Source organism: Leuciscus leuciscus, assembly GCF_965113295.1.
Source record: "Leuciscus leuciscus genome assembly, chromosome: 2".
NCBI lineage: Eukaryota > Metazoa > Chordata > Actinopteri > Cypriniformes > Leuciscidae > Leuciscus > Leuciscus leuciscus.
Window position 1 is genome coordinate 40583786 of NC_138726.1, and position 16560 is coordinate 40600345.

General features: G+C 37.5%; 1 protein-coding gene across 1 annotated transcript in view; it reads left to right on the forward strand.

Moving 5' to 3' along the window:
• The window catches only part of igdcc4 (immunoglobulin superfamily, DCC subclass, member 4), an 81396-nt gene that overhangs the window by 49859 nt on the left and 14977 nt on the right, over nucleotides 1-16560 (forward strand). The window contains exons 5-15 of the mRNA XM_082162588.1: nucleotides 5024-5155; nucleotides 6565-6717; nucleotides 6938-7348; nucleotides 9519-9683; nucleotides 10688-10825; nucleotides 12016-12180; nucleotides 13297-13518; nucleotides 14092-14190; nucleotides 14306-14489; nucleotides 15008-15135; nucleotides 16290-16460. Of these exons, the coding sequence (XP_082018714.1) occupies nucleotides 5024-5155; nucleotides 6565-6717; nucleotides 6938-7348; nucleotides 9519-9683; nucleotides 10688-10825; nucleotides 12016-12180; nucleotides 13297-13518; nucleotides 14092-14190; nucleotides 14306-14489; nucleotides 15008-15135; nucleotides 16290-16460 (1968 nt within the window). The remainder of the gene's footprint in view (nucleotides 1-5023; nucleotides 5156-6564; nucleotides 6718-6937; nucleotides 7349-9518; nucleotides 9684-10687; nucleotides 10826-12015; nucleotides 12181-13296; nucleotides 13519-14091; nucleotides 14191-14305; nucleotides 14490-15007; nucleotides 15136-16289; nucleotides 16461-16560) is intronic.

Here is a 16560-nt window from a genome sequence, read left to right on the forward strand (position 1 = left end):
TATGCACTGCGTAATTCAGAATACGGGTAAAACAATTCCTGAAATTCCTGAATATTAAAGGGATAGTTCACCCAAAAATGACAATTATTTCTTCTGCTGAACACAAAATTTGATGTTTTGAAGAATGTTGGTAACAAAACAGTTTTGTTCTTGTTGACTTTAATAGCATTTTTGTCCATATAATGGAAGTCCTTGGGAACCGACAATGTTCTTCAGAATATCTTCGTTTGTGTTCCACAGAAGAAAGTAAGTCATACAGGTTTAGAGGGACATGAGGGTGAGTAAATGATGACAGAGTTGTCATTTTGGGAGAACTATCCCTTTAATGGTACATTGGGCCGTATTTTTGAAGACTTTTCTTAGTCCCTTTTTGTATGGGAAATGTGAAATTAACTTTTCAGGTTGCTTCGTCCTTCACTAACAGTCTGCAAAAGCTAGATTACATTGTGACAGCTTCACATCAATCTATGCCGAAATGTGCAAAAAAATCAGACTGAGATGAAAACTTTAGAAGCATGGCAGTGACATTTTATTCATATTTTACTTGTCGTTTTACTGTTTAGGCATGATAGTATCTATCCTATTTTCTCCCATTCCGCTTATTAAGTCTGATGTCACACATCACCGTTTCCGGGTCCAAACGCTCTATCAGATCCCAAAAGAAAACAACAAATGGTGTTAATGTACACTTACGCTGTGCTGTAATACTTCCAAAATATCATGATCCTAATCTTTATCTCCATGACAAATATCTCCAGACAGTGATTCGTTTCTTCTGAATAGTTAAAATGTTGGTGTCCAGGATGCCATGAGCCCAGTGACTGTTTTTTTTTAAAAAGCTTAGCATAATAGTGCTCATATATGTCTGTTGAGAAGGTATTCTCACTTTAAACAGAGTGGAGGCTTGAAAGAGTACCCCGAAAGAGTATTTGTTAAGTCGTGATTTAACAAGTGGATTATTTTACTGTGATGGACAGGCCGGGTTTCTAAACACCATATGGTCCTAATGTGTAAAATTGAGTGGTCATTGGTGCAAATTTATTCACCTTCCAGATGTCATACAAAAATGAAATTAGCTATTTTGCAGCATAATTTAGATTTTTGGACTGATCTGAATGAACGTTAAAGTATATTTTCATAATGCTCATATATTTTGTATATCATAAGAACATTGGAAATGTGATTCCTCATGATATCACCCCTTAATTGAGAAACATATCTGTTTTATGGTTCTGTTTGAGTCTTCTTATTTGAAGTAAAGTTTCAATATCTGCAGTGGCCCTTTCAGTAGTGTGTGTGTGTGTGTGTGTGTGTGTGTGTGTGTGTGTGTGTGTGTGTGTGTGTGTGTGTGTTTAAGTGCCCTCTGCAGAGGTGGTCCGTGTTGCAGGCAGAATTGATTTCCTGCTGTCCTTAAGGCTGCTCGGCTGATGAAATGGAGTGAGCAAAAGGAGGGATGGAAGAGAGGAATGAGATGAGGAACAAAGACAGAGAAAGCTAGAGAGATAAAGAACTAAATTAAATAAAAGAGAGTGTGGGAAGACGAGGGAGACCGATTGGTAATGCTATGAAGTCAGTACTTATATCTGCATGCTGACCTTTGCTCATTTCCATTATGCTTCTGTGATATCAGTCAGAGACCTTAATGATTTTCTGTGTGTGTGTGTGTGTGTGTGTGTGTTTCCATCTCACACGTTCATCTTTCAAGCCATCTTTCTAATTGTTCCACATTCATCTTACTGCTTCAGCTTCTTCTCTCTCTTTTTGGAACAAAATTAAATGTCTTGTGGAATGTGTCTGAGAGATAGAATGAGAGAAAGAGAGAAATTAAGAAAAATTAAGGAGATTGAGGGAAAGAAAGAGAACAATACAAGGAGGAGTAATAGAATGAGAGAAATAGAATGACAGAGATGAGGGGGTAGAGTTAAGGTGTTTGAAATCATTGTTTTGTCGAAGTCATTTCAGTAGGAATTCACACAAACTATAACTTCTTGTGAGGGCCAAAGATTTCCCTGTGCAAAAGTCAGTTGACTAACAGAAAGCTGCTTGGTTTGAAAGTGGCTTCTGTGTGAGCTGTTCTTAATACATTGCTAAACTACTAACAATGGACCTTTAGAGATAAAATAAGACCAATGGAATATCCATACATTCATCCATCAATTATTTATTTCAGGCAATATGTATTAAAGTATGTCAATATGCCAATCAAAAAATGAGAAAGAGAAATAAATTAAACGAGCAAAGAATTGAAGAACCCCAATAAGCAGCTTTTCAAGCATGACAAAAACTAATTCTTAGAGATGGACGTACAGCAACACTGGCTGCCAGATACATTTTAGCATGTGGCTAAATATGTATTGTATCATCCCAGTATGTTTTCTGTACCTTTTTTTCACCATGGTGACCCTGTGTGTCTGTGTGTATGTAGACATCTTGCTAATGGTCTTCAGTGTTACATAAACACTTCAGTCGTTGTTCTTTGTGTTGTCTATGTGTTGTCTAACGTAAAGGCTTAGTTCACCCAAAAATGTCTTTTGCAAACCCGTAAGACCTTCGTTCATCTAGGAACACAAATTAAGATATTTCTGATGAACTAACCCTTCAAGTTACTAACTTATCTATTAATATGTTGTTCTTTTTTTGCACACGTCCTCAGCTTTGCCAGTATTTAATATTTATAGTCCTGCCAATAAAACCATGTTGAATTGAATAAGGAGAGAAGGACAGATTGAAAGAGAGCAATCTTCACCTTGAGGTGATCATAGCTTTATTCTGTGAATCCAATGCATATTTAGCCCCTGAGACCTTACAGCTCAAGTAAACATAAACAGTCATTGTGAGAGTGTGTTGGATTCACATGTTGAGATGTGAGGCAGTAGTTTGGCTCATCAGTTCTGCTTGATACTGTATGTTTTGTTACACACTCACTTTATCTTTAAAAGAGTTGTATAGCAAACTTTTGCAATTCTTCAAGCAGGCATTCATGCTTTGTAGTGGCCTGTTGTTCTCATTATCAGGTTGTTTTAAAAACCGGCACATGTCTACTGTAAACTGCTTTTTACACGGTGCACCCTGTAGCCTCAGACAGAAATCTGACCCATTTTAAATCCCTGGGCTCTCATGCATATGTGATTGCTGCTGTATGTAATCAGAGGGATTAAGTTATGACCGTCATACCGTATCCATAGCTGCACGCTTATGTTTTACTTCATTATGATCTGTGGGTGTGTCTACTGAATTCATGCAGGCTCTTCTTAGGCCACAGGAACAGGGCCTTCACCACTGAATGTATAGTCAAGTCTAACTTTATTTATAGAGCAGATCTAATACAAAGTTAACCTAATGTGCTTTACAAAACTAAATGTATACAATATACACTCACTTAAAGGATTATTAGGAACACCATACTAATACTGTGTTTGACCCCCTTTCGCCTTCAGAACTGCCTTAATTCTACGTGGCATTGATTCAACAAGGTGCTGAAAGCATTCTTTAGAAATGTTGGCCCATATTGATAGGATAGCATCTTGCAGTTGATGGAGATTTGTGGGATGCACATCCAGGGCACGAAGCTCCCGTTCCACCACATCCCAAAGATGCTCTATTGGGTTGAGATCTGGTGACTGTGGGGGCCATTTTAGTACAGTGAACTCATTGTCATGTTCAAGAAACCAATTTGAAATGATTCGAGCTTTGTGACATGGTGCATTATCCTGCTGGAAGTAGCCATCAGAGGATGGGTACATGGTGGTCATAAAGGGATGGACATGGTCAGAAACAATGCTCAGGTAGGCTGTGGCATTTAAATGATGCCCAATTGGCACTAAGGGGCCTAGAGTGTGGCAAGAAAACATCCCCCACACCATTACACCACCACCACCAGCCTGCACAGTGATAACAAGGCATGATGGATCCATGTTCTCATTCTGTTTACGCCAAATTCTGACTCTACCATCTGAATGTCTCAACAGAAATCGAGACTCATCAGACCAGGCAACATTTTTCCAGTCTTCAACTGTCCAATTTTGGTGAGCTCGTGCAAATTGTAGCCTCTTTTTCCTATTTGTAGTGGAGATGAGTGGTACCCGGTGGGGTCTTCTGCTGTTGTAGCCCATCCGCCTCAAGGTTGTGCGTGTTGTGGCTTCACAAATGCTTTGCTGCATACCTCGGTTGTAACGAGTGGTTATTTCAGTCAAAGTTGCTCTTCTATCAGCTTGAATCAGTCGGCCCATTCTCCTCTGACCTCTAGCATCAACAAGGCATTTTCGCCCACAGGACTGCCACATACTGGATGTTTTTCCCTTTTCACACCATTCTTTGTAAACCCTAGAAATGGTTGTGCGTGAAAATCCCAGTAATTGATAATAACTGTTTCTATTTCAATATTTCAAAATATAATTTATTCCTGTAATTGCAAAGCTGAATTTTTAGCATCATTACTCCAGTCTTCAGTCACATGATTTTTCAGAAATCATTCTAATATGCTGATTTGGTGTTCAAGAAACGTTTCTTATTATTATAAATGTTGAAAACAGTTGTGCTGCTTAATCATTTTTATGGAAACCGTGCTAAAAAAAATCATGATTCTTTTATGCATAGAATGTTTAAAAGAACAGTGTTTATTTCAAATAGGAATCTTTTGTTACATTATAAATCCCTTTACAGTATATTTGATCGATTTAGTGCATCCTTGTTAAATAAAAGAATAATTTGTTTTATATATTATTTATATATTATTTGTATTTTATTTATATATGAGAGCTGCAACCCCAGAAAAAATGACACCAATTTTCTTTGGCCTCGAAGTTTGCCTCTCTCTGTTTCATTACTCTTTCCTCCTCTCCTACGTATCTCGCTCTGTCTCTGTCTCTCTCACTTCATGTGAGCGGAAGAGGAAACAGAATCCTCTGTTGGGTTACTTTCTTCACCTAGTGCTACTTTCACTCAAGCAAACCACTGTTCCTGATGGTGAAGGCTCTATCATGTACACAAACACACACTCATAGTCTGTGTCTGACATGTGTAGGTCTGTCTCAGGAGAGTGAGGTGGTGATTGTGGCTCCACCGCGGAACTCTACAGTGGTCATGGGTCGTCCAGCTGTGATGGAGTGCATGGCTCAGGGTGAGCCCAAACCCTTCGTGTCATGGAGCAGACAGGGTAAGACGCAAACACAAATATTTTACACGCATGCATCCATATCGTATGTGTGTGCAATTTTATATGTATAATACATGTTGTTATTTATTAAAATGGTTACATTTTATTTCAATTGTCCAATTGCCCAACATTCTACTAACTGTAAGATACTTTGCAACTACATTTCAACTAACTCTCATTAGTAGACTGTTAGGTTAGGGTTAGAGTTAGTAGAATAAGTTGACATGTAGTTGCAAAGTTACTTATAGTCAGTAGAATGTCTGTTGGGGGAGCATCACAATAAAGTGTTAACAGATATTAAGCAGAATGTCTAATACTCTAATGATTGTTAGTTTACATGTAGATGCAAAGTTACTTAGAAAAATGTCTAAAGTGGACTATTAAAATAGTTTGCCTAGAGGACCCAAACTAACCGGGTCAGGCAGTTTGAAGTAGGAGAGCCCGGTAGGTTCAAAACCTGGTGAATAATCCTTAAACAATCATTGCTGTGCCCTTAAACCCCTGGTTGATTGGGAGACACTGTGCTTATAATAAGTGCATTGTTGTTTTGAATAAGTGTCATCCGAATGACCAAATTGTAATTAGTGTTGTGTCCACTTTGAACTTGGAGTGCCTACATTAAACAATGTAAATGAACCCCACATATCTGTGATTTATAGAGTGAGCTTATATGTTTGCTGCAGCAGACACCCCCAACCACCCACCCACCCATCACCCTCACATTTACTGCTTCCATCCAGGTTCATTACGGACCTCATTTTGTCCTCTTTCCTCCACAGTGATGCCAAGGCTTTATAACTGAGAGCATTATTCTCATTAGGTTTCATAAAAAATTAACAAGATGTTGTAAATTGCAGAAGGTGTCTTTTTTTTTCTTTGTTTGAGTGCTAATATGGCAGCCGCAGACGGTCAGTGTCTAAGAATCGTTAATGCATGCCGTTCCTCCTCCAGTGCTGTACTGACCTCTGTCTGTTCACATTGCTCATTGCACACCAGTATGGGATGAAATGCAGTGTTTGTGATGCACATTTTTCTTAACAGCTTAAAGGGATAGTTCACTCAAAATAAAACATCTGTGATTTTTGGGCCCTCATGTTGTTCCAGACAAACACGTACTTTCTTTCTGCCATGGATTACGAAAGGATAATTTATTATGGACAGGTTTTTATACTTTTATGGTGATTTGCGTCCTTTATTGAAACTAAACCTTCGGCCCCCATTCATTCACTACCAACGCACGGCTTTTTCAAGGGTGCCATTTCTTCTATAGACATACTTGAAAAAAATTGTCAATGTCTCAATGCTTTCTTGATTGATTTATTTCCCATTTTCTTTTGAATTTTGTACGTATATTTTTGTTTATACATTTTGTATTCTTTTTTACACAACCACTCCTCTGGGATGCATAGATGGGAAGCCTATAGCTACTGATGTGGTTGTCCTGGCAACCAACCTAGTGATTCCTGACACCCGCAGTCACCATGCTGGAGTGTATGTGTGTCGTGCCAACAAACCCAAGACCAGAGATTTCATCTCATCTCCTGCTGAACTTCGAGTACTGGGTAATTGTGTGTGTGTTTTCTTTTAACAGATCCTGCATATTCTGAATGAATACTGGATACATTACTGACGGATTGTAGATAATAGAATGAACAATAGCATTTATATTAACATTAACCTACATTAATAAATGTTAGTTGATTTTACCTAATGCTTTAATGTGAACAAACTGAACTGTGTTGTTCTCACTGTATTTTTTTTCCCCACTCTTATTCTGCCCAGCTCCACCAGACATCCTCCAGCACCCAGAGGCAGTGTCCCTGTCCCGGGGGAATACGGCTCGGTTTGTGTGTAATAGCTCTGGTGACCCTCCCCCTGCTCTGCGCTGGCTCAAGAATGGAGAACCGGTCCAGTCTAATGCTCGGGTTAAGACTCAGAACCCTGGAGTTCTTCTCATCAACCAGCTGCGGCTGGACGATGCGGGATACTACCAGTGTATTGCTGCCAACAGCCTGGGCACCGCCTGTGCCACTGCCAAGCTGTCCGTCATCGTGAGGGAGGGGCTGCCAAGCCCTCCTCGTCATGTGTCGGCCACACCCCACTCTAGCACTTCAGCACTGCTCACCTGGGACCCACCTGAACACAATAGTGACCAGATCATCGGCTTCTCAGTACACTACCAACGCACAGCAGGTGAGAGAGAGAGTGTGTGTGTGTTTCATAATTCAGAATGTGTAAAAAGAAATGCAATTCCATTACCTAATCATGAGATCATTTATAAAATAAATAATACATTTATAACAATAATAAGTCTTTTCAGAGGTGCATAGAATACTTGGCCTTGACTATATATATATTAGTGGTGAGTGATGACTTCTTTAACCGGGTATGCTGGGCGGAGCGTAATGTAAAAAATGCATCTAGTGCAGATGTGTTTATAATAAGCGAGACGCTCACATTCGCTCTAGACAGAGTGTTCTGCTCAGTTGCTTACTCTCATGACACATTAGCAACAGAGCTAAAAGTATTCCTAAAATGTTGGACCTTTTATTAAAAAAGTAGCCTGTATTTACCTGTTGAGAGTGACATGCCGTCACAATTGAAACTACAAACTTCACCTTTAATTGGTACGGTGCTTCTTCGGCTTAGGACATCTAAATCAGAGACGACAAATAAGAAACACCATGGCAGGTGTCAGTTTAAATGAATGCTGGAAGTGTTTTTTATTTGTATTTTATTAAGAATTTAAAAAAAGTGTAATATTATAAATATTAGTAGCCTGCTAAAGTAAAAAAAAGTAAAATATAATTATAGAAAATATCATTATAATAAATAAATATGGTATTTCTTAAAAAAATATTCTTAAAAAAAATTGAAATAATTGAAAATAGTTTCAGTTATGACTTTTTTTCATTTGATTTAGTCTAGGTAGCTTTCTATCAAATACAATGTGATTTTCGTTGACCGAGATCTGGCAGCAACAGCACATTTTTCTACTTGGGCGAGCGGACAGCTTTCCCTGCGTATGAAACCCCCCATTTGCAAACCAATGAGAACGTGGGACAACGATGGCGATACATAACAGAGCGCAGGCTCCAAAGCTACTGTGGATCCAGTTACCCGAAACCCTCCATTAACTGGCAGAGGAAATTAAAGAAAATTACCATCATTTGGAAAATAAATATGACAGACAGTTACATAAGTATTACAAACATTTTATCATGTAAGCTTTATGGTGCACCTCAAACAAGGGGAATTTATAGTAATTTATAGTGACAATACTAATTAGCGAGTCCACGAAAGGCTTGGGTATGCAGAGCATTCGCAGTTTATGTGGACCGCATAAGTACCAAACAAAAATGTGGTAACATATTTTTCATTGATTAATATTTATAAAATACTACTGACAAAATGCATAATGATTATCTTTGTCTAGACATTGTCAAACAGTCAATAATTACATAGATTTACAGTAAGTCTGACAGTTGGTTGTAAGCTGTTTGAAAATAACCAGCATTTCTGTAATTAAAGGACACTGGTTGGGTTATACTGTATATTCAGGAGTGGTGATGTAGTGCTGCTTAATAAATAATGCTGGAATGCTTAATCTATTCTAAAATATTTTGTAAGTTCAACATAAATAATAAAAAAATTATAAAAAAACAGAACTGGTTCTCGGTTTCCATCCATATTCATAATCTGTTTAAGTCAGTGTTATTATTCTTAACTAAAACTTTTAACAATTGTCCTCTTTAATTGAAATAAAGTTGAAATAAAATACAATAGAAATATTACATGTAAAAAGTTGCTTTGGCAACTAAACTTAATAAACTAAACTTAAACTAAACTTCAATAAAATTGACAAAAGCACATAAAACAATTACTAAAACAAATTAGAATTGAAATGAAAACTAAAAATATTAAAAGGTTAAATCAAAATATGAATAAATACTACAATAGTAAATAAATAATTCAAAAATTACAAAATTTGGAAAATATTATGTTGTTCTCAAATTTTCCTAAACTTTCCGAGCTCTTTCCTATTTTGTTACTGGAGTCCCTGTTTGACCCTGCCGTGTTTCTCATTACACTGAGTGTAGCCAGCTTAAGTGGATCAGTCCACAGAGAAAAATCCTGTCTCATTACTTTGCAGAAGCCAATCCACTTCATAGATCGCTGCTGTACAGAACCACAAGCCATAAGTAATGTTAGCTCTGGCTGTTATTGATGGGGTCACTCTTCTCCTCATTTAGAAACTCATACCCAAAAGACTAAGAAAAAAAACTAATATTTTGGCTCAGATCAATAAAAATAAAAAAAGCAAATGTACTATTTGTGTGTTCTATAAATTGTGTGTTTACAGGCTCAGACAACATGGAGTATCAGTTTGCGGTGAATAACGACACCACAGAGCTGCATGTAAAGGAGCTGCTCCCTCACACAGCCTACACCTTCTATGTAGTGGCCTACTCGCCCATGGGGGCCAGCCGCCCGTCACAGCCCGTTACTGTGGAGATGCTAGAGGATGGTGAGCACTGACTAATGGGGAGAGGTCAGGTTTTCAATGTGATAAGGAATGTTGACACATTTAAAAGTGGTATTTTTATGATATTATGTATAGACCTTATGCGCCAGAGAAACAAGTGCGCTGCCATCTTTAGAATATTGTCTTTGAACTTCAGTTTTTGCGGTCGCTCTGTATATTTTTATGGCATCACTGTCCAGGAGTAATTAGCTAGTGAAGTGGATTTACTTAATGTAAAGTTAACGAAAGTTATCACGAGGATTGTAATGTTTAAAGCACATGTCAGTAGACCGAAAAGATTTTAAAACGAGCCGTTCATTCATTAATACGCAAGATCGCTGTGAAAATACAGACCGGAAGACAAAAGACAACAAGCGCAGCGCTGAAAAGGGGAGGAGCTACATAAGGTCTATACTGTGCATAATTGGCACGTTTTCTGCATGCACCTAACTTCTACAGACTATGCATAATGCTGTATGCAATGTGCTAGACTTGACCATTTATTGTGACTAATCAACCAGAAGTATGAATTTATTTATTTATTTATTTATTATTTTTTTTTTACTTATGCACTATTCTTTGCCATTTTGTAGTATAAATAGTTTGAGTACTGTGTTCACACTGAGAATTCCAACAAGAAGAAGTGCACTTCAAATGCTCGGATGATGTACTTATTTAACTGAAAAAACAAAGTGTGGAATTATGGAAACTTCATGCACTGTTGCAGCCTTCCTAACATAGTGGAATTTTAATTTGAGTGTATTTGTATAGTGCTTTTCACAACTCATATTGTTTCAATGCAGCTTTACAGAAAATGCTTTATTGAAAAATGTCAGTGTTACAATAGGAGGGGAGGGGCTATTAGACTCTGATGCTGGATGACAAAATAACCGTATAAAATTCATACACTAGACGCTGTAGTGCATAGTATTTGTGCATGGTGTATAGTTTGTCATTTCAGACAACTACTGTTTTGTAAATCTGTATTTGCTTTTTGTTCTCTGCAGTTCCCAGCGCTTCACCGCAGCTGTCCCTGCTGAGCACATCTCCCACTGACATGAGGGTCATGTGGCTGCCCCTCTCCTCACAGCTGAGCCGTGGAGCCATCACACGCTACCGCATTGACTACAGAGCGCTGGAGCAGGGTAAGACAGCGTCACCTACTAACCCCTGCGGCGTTAACCCTGGAAAGGTTTATTGAACCTTGCGACAAAATGTTTTTGTTTTTTAACGAGAAAGTTATTTCTTATATCATATTTGATACATCAGGGTTTTATGGCTCATATAGTATGATATGGGAGAATATAGAGCTCATATTCTGAACAAAACTGAGGTGTTTTTTTCCCTCCTCAGAGGCCCAAACTGAAAAAAAAAATGCAATTTGACATTTATTACTAAAAAGTAAGATGATATTCTGATAGCTTGTAATGTAAATCAATGAGATCTTTTTAACAGTATAGCAGACTACTTGCATAAAATGCATATAAATATCAGTTGTCATTAATGCTTAGTTTTATGACCAAAGCTCTGTAGTTTTAGTTGTGGGGGGGTAAAACATATTATGCAATGCAATGCAATGCAATACAATGATGTTTGAAATATACAGTACAAATGCAGTAAATGTTCCGCAAAAGCTTGATTTATCATTTGATACTCACATTTTAACATGATTTTTCAACAACAACAAAACATTTATGGATCAAGGAAACCTAGTAGCTTCAATCTAGTAAATGTTCATCTTGAAATATTAGCATAATTGCCTATCACAATTTGGCCAAAAAATGACTTAGGCAATTATGCTATGAGGCTAACGTAATATAAAAGTGATTACCTTTGTTTACAATCAGACTACAGAAGGCATGTAGTAGATTGTATACTGCATGGTTTTCGAGCAAAGCTTTGATCATGTTGAAATCATGTAGAGTGAGTAGAAATGTATGTATCAAATATGATACAGGGTTAAGATCTATGAGGGGTATTTGTGAGGTTTTTCCTTGACACATGTTGATAAATTCATGTGTGCTGCTGAATCTGTAGCTTTATTCATTTATCTGCAGTCACTAGGAGGGCAGCATGCATGTCTGGGGTATTTTGAGCTGAATGACAAAGGCATGGCTCATTGCTTCTGCTCTATTAGAGCTCTGGATGCTTAATGAACAGTAATAAAGGTGGAACAAAAGACAGATTCGGCCTGATGGCCTGTGACACAGAATGAGAGACAGAACCAAAGTCAATTCGGACATCCATTGTTCATGCTTCTTTATCAGCCAGCTGCAGAAATGATTTCCACTGGAATACTTACTTTCTGGCACATGTTCGTGTGTGTGCCCTGCAGTGGATCGCATAAACTCTGTGGAAGTGGGTGGGAATGAGACACAGGTGACTCTAATGGATCTGAAACCAAATGAAACGTACCAGCTCCGGATTGCGGCGGGAACACGAGCTGGGTTCAGTCAGCCTTCTGAGTGGGCCTCGCATCACACACCAAACCTTACTCAGGGTGAGTAAACATAAAAATGCACTCATACTCATATGCACTATATGCACATAGATACCAGTTTCAACTAACTCATGGTTAAACTCGTATGCAGTGGCGCCTCCAAGGGGCAGTCGGGGGGCCATGGATCCCCCTAAAACAACATTGACCACTCCATTGGTCTCACAGTCACCAAGATGTATACAGTTTTGGTTACCTTAAGACTAAATAGTGAATTTAATGTCTACATGTCTTATCAGACATGGGCCAAATACTTTGATTAGTGTTCATGATTGGAATATTTTGATCTTGATGTGTCACCACATGCTTTATTTCCCTAGTAATTGTTTTGTGCGCAGTTTAGATCTTGCCTGACCTGGTACAATGTTCAACTCTATAGTCAAGTACAAGGTTTTACATACACTACTGTTCAAGGTTTAGGTTCAGCTTATACTCACAAAGGCTAATGGCTAATTTTTTTCTGATCAGACATACAGCAAACACAGTAAAATTATGAAATATGATTACAAATTAAAATAACTGTTTTCTATTTTAATATATTTTAAAATGTAATTTATTCCTGTGATGTCAAAGCTGAATTTTCAACATCATTACTCAAGTCTTCATTGTCACACGATCCTTCAGAAATCATTCTAATATGATGATTTGGTGCTCAAAAACATTTCTTATTATTATCAGTGTTGTATAATCACAGTTGTGCTGCTTAATATTTTTGTGGAAAACTTGATACATTTTTAAGGATTAATAGAAAGTTCAAAAGAACAGCATTTATTTAAAATATAAATGTTTGTAACATTATAAATGTCTATACTCTCACTTTAATGTGTCTTTGCTGAATATAATTAAATCATCCTGACCTCAAATATTTGAATGACAGATGTAATGATACATTATTAGCATAAAATATGGTGTGATTTTATCACAAATGAAATTGTGGCAGTGGGATAAGCTTGTAGGCTTCTTTTTGATTGTTTAAAATACAAGTTTAATTTGTTTGCAATTTCAGTGAACCCCCATAAAGAATGTCCTGGAGATGCCACTGCTTATGTACAAGCCCTGCTAGTGTGCACTCAAAATACACACCGCTGTTCTCACTAACTCCCTTTGTTGTTTTTCCAGTGCTCTTTGCTCCCACTGAGCTCAAAGTGAGAGCCAAAATGCTTTCCCTCCATGTCACATGGCAGCCACCACCCAATCACACTCAGATCACAGGCTACAAGCTTTCCTGGTGGGAGGTGGATGGAGAGGAGCTGACCAATGAGGAGAAGCCTGTGATCAATGAGAGGATTCAGCAGATCAAACTGAGGAAGAGAGTTAAACACCATGAGGTCACAGGCCTTGGTGAGAGTTGAGCGGTAACTTTATTCACAAATATGCTATACTCTCACATATAAATATAATTGAATATTATATAATAGACACTTTTACAAAGCTGCACATATTTTCCAAATGCAGGGACTGTGTTCGTGGTACTGATTTTCTGTCACTATCAGCAGTCATATAAGTTATAAAGTGAATTGAAACTAAAACCATGAGGACATTTTTGTTGCATGAAATAAAATAAATGTTAACTGAAATAAAATAATATATATAAAAAACATAAACTTCTTTTATTTCAGCTGGTTTCTAAGGCAACATTTTTTATTTACAGTAGTTTAACTCGATAGACAAAAAAAATCCTATAACTGAAAATGAATACAAAATTATATAGACATTTAAAAAAAAGTGTCAAAACAACAAAATTACTAAACCTTTAACTAAAATGAAAAATATTAGAGTAAAAACTAATTTAAAATATTAATAAAAACTATAATAGTATATCAATAATACTAAAATAACACAGGTCTAACCTGCATGAATGCAAAGTATGTAAAATGCTTTACAATATGACCAATTGTGATTGTGTTGTTTCAGCTCCTGATCGGCTGTACGAGGTGAAGGTTTGGGCGTTTAATAAACAGACTGAGGGTTATCCTGCTGTATGGAAGGGCAGAACAGAGAAGCTCACACACGGTGCGTTTGGTTATGATGAGAAGACAATCACAGATAAAACCATATCTACCTGTCCTGTAGATTCAAATCTGAGTACATTTGTGTGTGTGTGTGTGTGTGTGTATCATTTTCTTAGTGCGGAAAACAATCTCTCACCCACCATTGCCGCCCATCAGCGTCAGAGCTCGTGCGAACAGTTCCACCTCTATCTGGCTCCGCTGGGAGAAACCACACTTTAGCAATGTGCGAATCATCAACTACACAATACGCTGCAGTCCCGCAGGAATACGCAATGCATCGCTGGTCTCATACTATACCAGGTGTACCATGCATATTCACAAAAATATTAATGTATAGTCAGATTATAAACAATCATTGTGAAACAGAGGCACATATCATATCCTTACTTTTTTCTTACATGCTTCTTTCTTACACACTCTTTCATCCAGCAATTATTTGCCAATATTTGGCCATTTAGAGACGGGCATCAGTTTTAAAATCTCCCAAAAGTCTTTAAGTCTTTTTAATTTAATTAATTTAATTACATTTTTTATGAATTTTAAGTAAATATTGTATCATTCTCTCTCTATATATGATATATATTCAGTATATAAATCCAGCTTTTTTTATCACAGAAAGAAATTACATTATAAATTCACAAAATTACTGTATTTAATGTGTTTTTAATCAAACAAATGCAGCCGTGGTGAGAAAACGATCTTACTGAACTTGTGTGCGAGACGACATATCAGCCACACTTCTCTCTAAATAGCAGCATTGACTATTAAAAAAATACTTTATTGGTTAACCAGTCCTCTGTATTTTCACTGTCTTTCAGCTCTTCTCAGGAGATTTTACTGGGATCACTGAAGCCCTTCACTAGCTATGAAATCGCTGTGCAGTCTAACGGAGTTGATATGAGTGGCCCCTTCAGCAGCACAGTGGAAGAATACACACTTCCAGACAGTGAGTACAGCCCTTTTAGAATATGAAGATGATATTGAATATTTCACCAATGTTCCCTCAAAATAAGCTTTTCACACATGAGTTTCATTTCTCAGTGAATCTGGCAGAGTTCACACTGTCATGTGTCTGTTCGTGTGTGAGTGAGAGCTTTAATTATAGTGTGTATACAAGTGTGAGTGTCTGTATTTTATTTTTTTATTTTTTTTGAGTAGGAAGTGATGAATGAATGCGGATCTGTTAGTATACTGTGATTGTGTGGGTCATTGTGAGTCGGTGTGTTTGTGTTAGGTTAACAGTTAGGGGATTAATAGGGAGAGGCGTAAGGAGATAATTGGCTTTAATTAAAAGCCCAGATGGAATTGCCCCTCTTGTTGGCCAAGAGTCTTTCAGCTTGTCAGTCAGTCTAGCCAAGTGATGGCAGGGAGGAGCACGTTGCCACAGCGATTTAGTGTCAGACTAACTGAGGGGAGCTTTATCTACCCTTGAGGGGGGAGAAAGAGTGGGCACTTCAAAAGAGACCTTTCACTCAAAAAAAACAAAAAAAAAACTGAATTATACTAACAGTATCTCCTTAAAACTCACAGACTGTACATGCTATGTATGACCGTTATAACATCACAAACATTTAAATGTGCTTTTCTTAGAAAACACTTTTTCTACCAGAGAAAAAAATGCATTTTTGTTTGTTATATTTATGTAGCATTAGCAGCTAGCACACACTTGTGTGCATACTGTATGCCTTCTGAAGCTGTACTAAACTGACTGAAATGTAAGTTATTTGCTGAAAATCTTGTATCTTATTGTAAAATTTGTGCATTCAGAGTACACTTCAAAAAAGTGCCAAAAACACCTTGAAAGTCCCATGGTATTCTTGAAAAGTACTGTACTTTGACATACCATGTAAATACTATGGTAAATTCCTTAGTACTTTAAGTATGAGTAGTCTGAAATAATGGCTAAATGGTTTATATATATATATATATGTATATGTGTGTATATGTATGTATGTGTGTATGCATGGGCATTTTGAAGATTGTCTAATTCAATTAAAAATGATTGGGAGATAATAATCAGCATTTCTAATTATTATGGTTCTTTATTTTCATTTGTTTGGTGTTTTGTGAGTCAGGTTTAAACGTATGTTTTCATCGTAGGACCCTCCTCTCCTCCTGTGGATATGCAGTTGAGTGCACTGGACTCATTCTCTGTTCTGGTTAGCTGGCACCCTCCACTGGAGCCAAATGGAGTCATTTTGACCTACTGGATCTTCTACACTGGCAACATCAGCCATCCAGATCACCTGTGGATAAACCTCACACATGATGGTGAACCTAAACACACACACACACACACACACACACACACACACACACACACACACACACACACACACACACACACACACACACACACACACACACACAC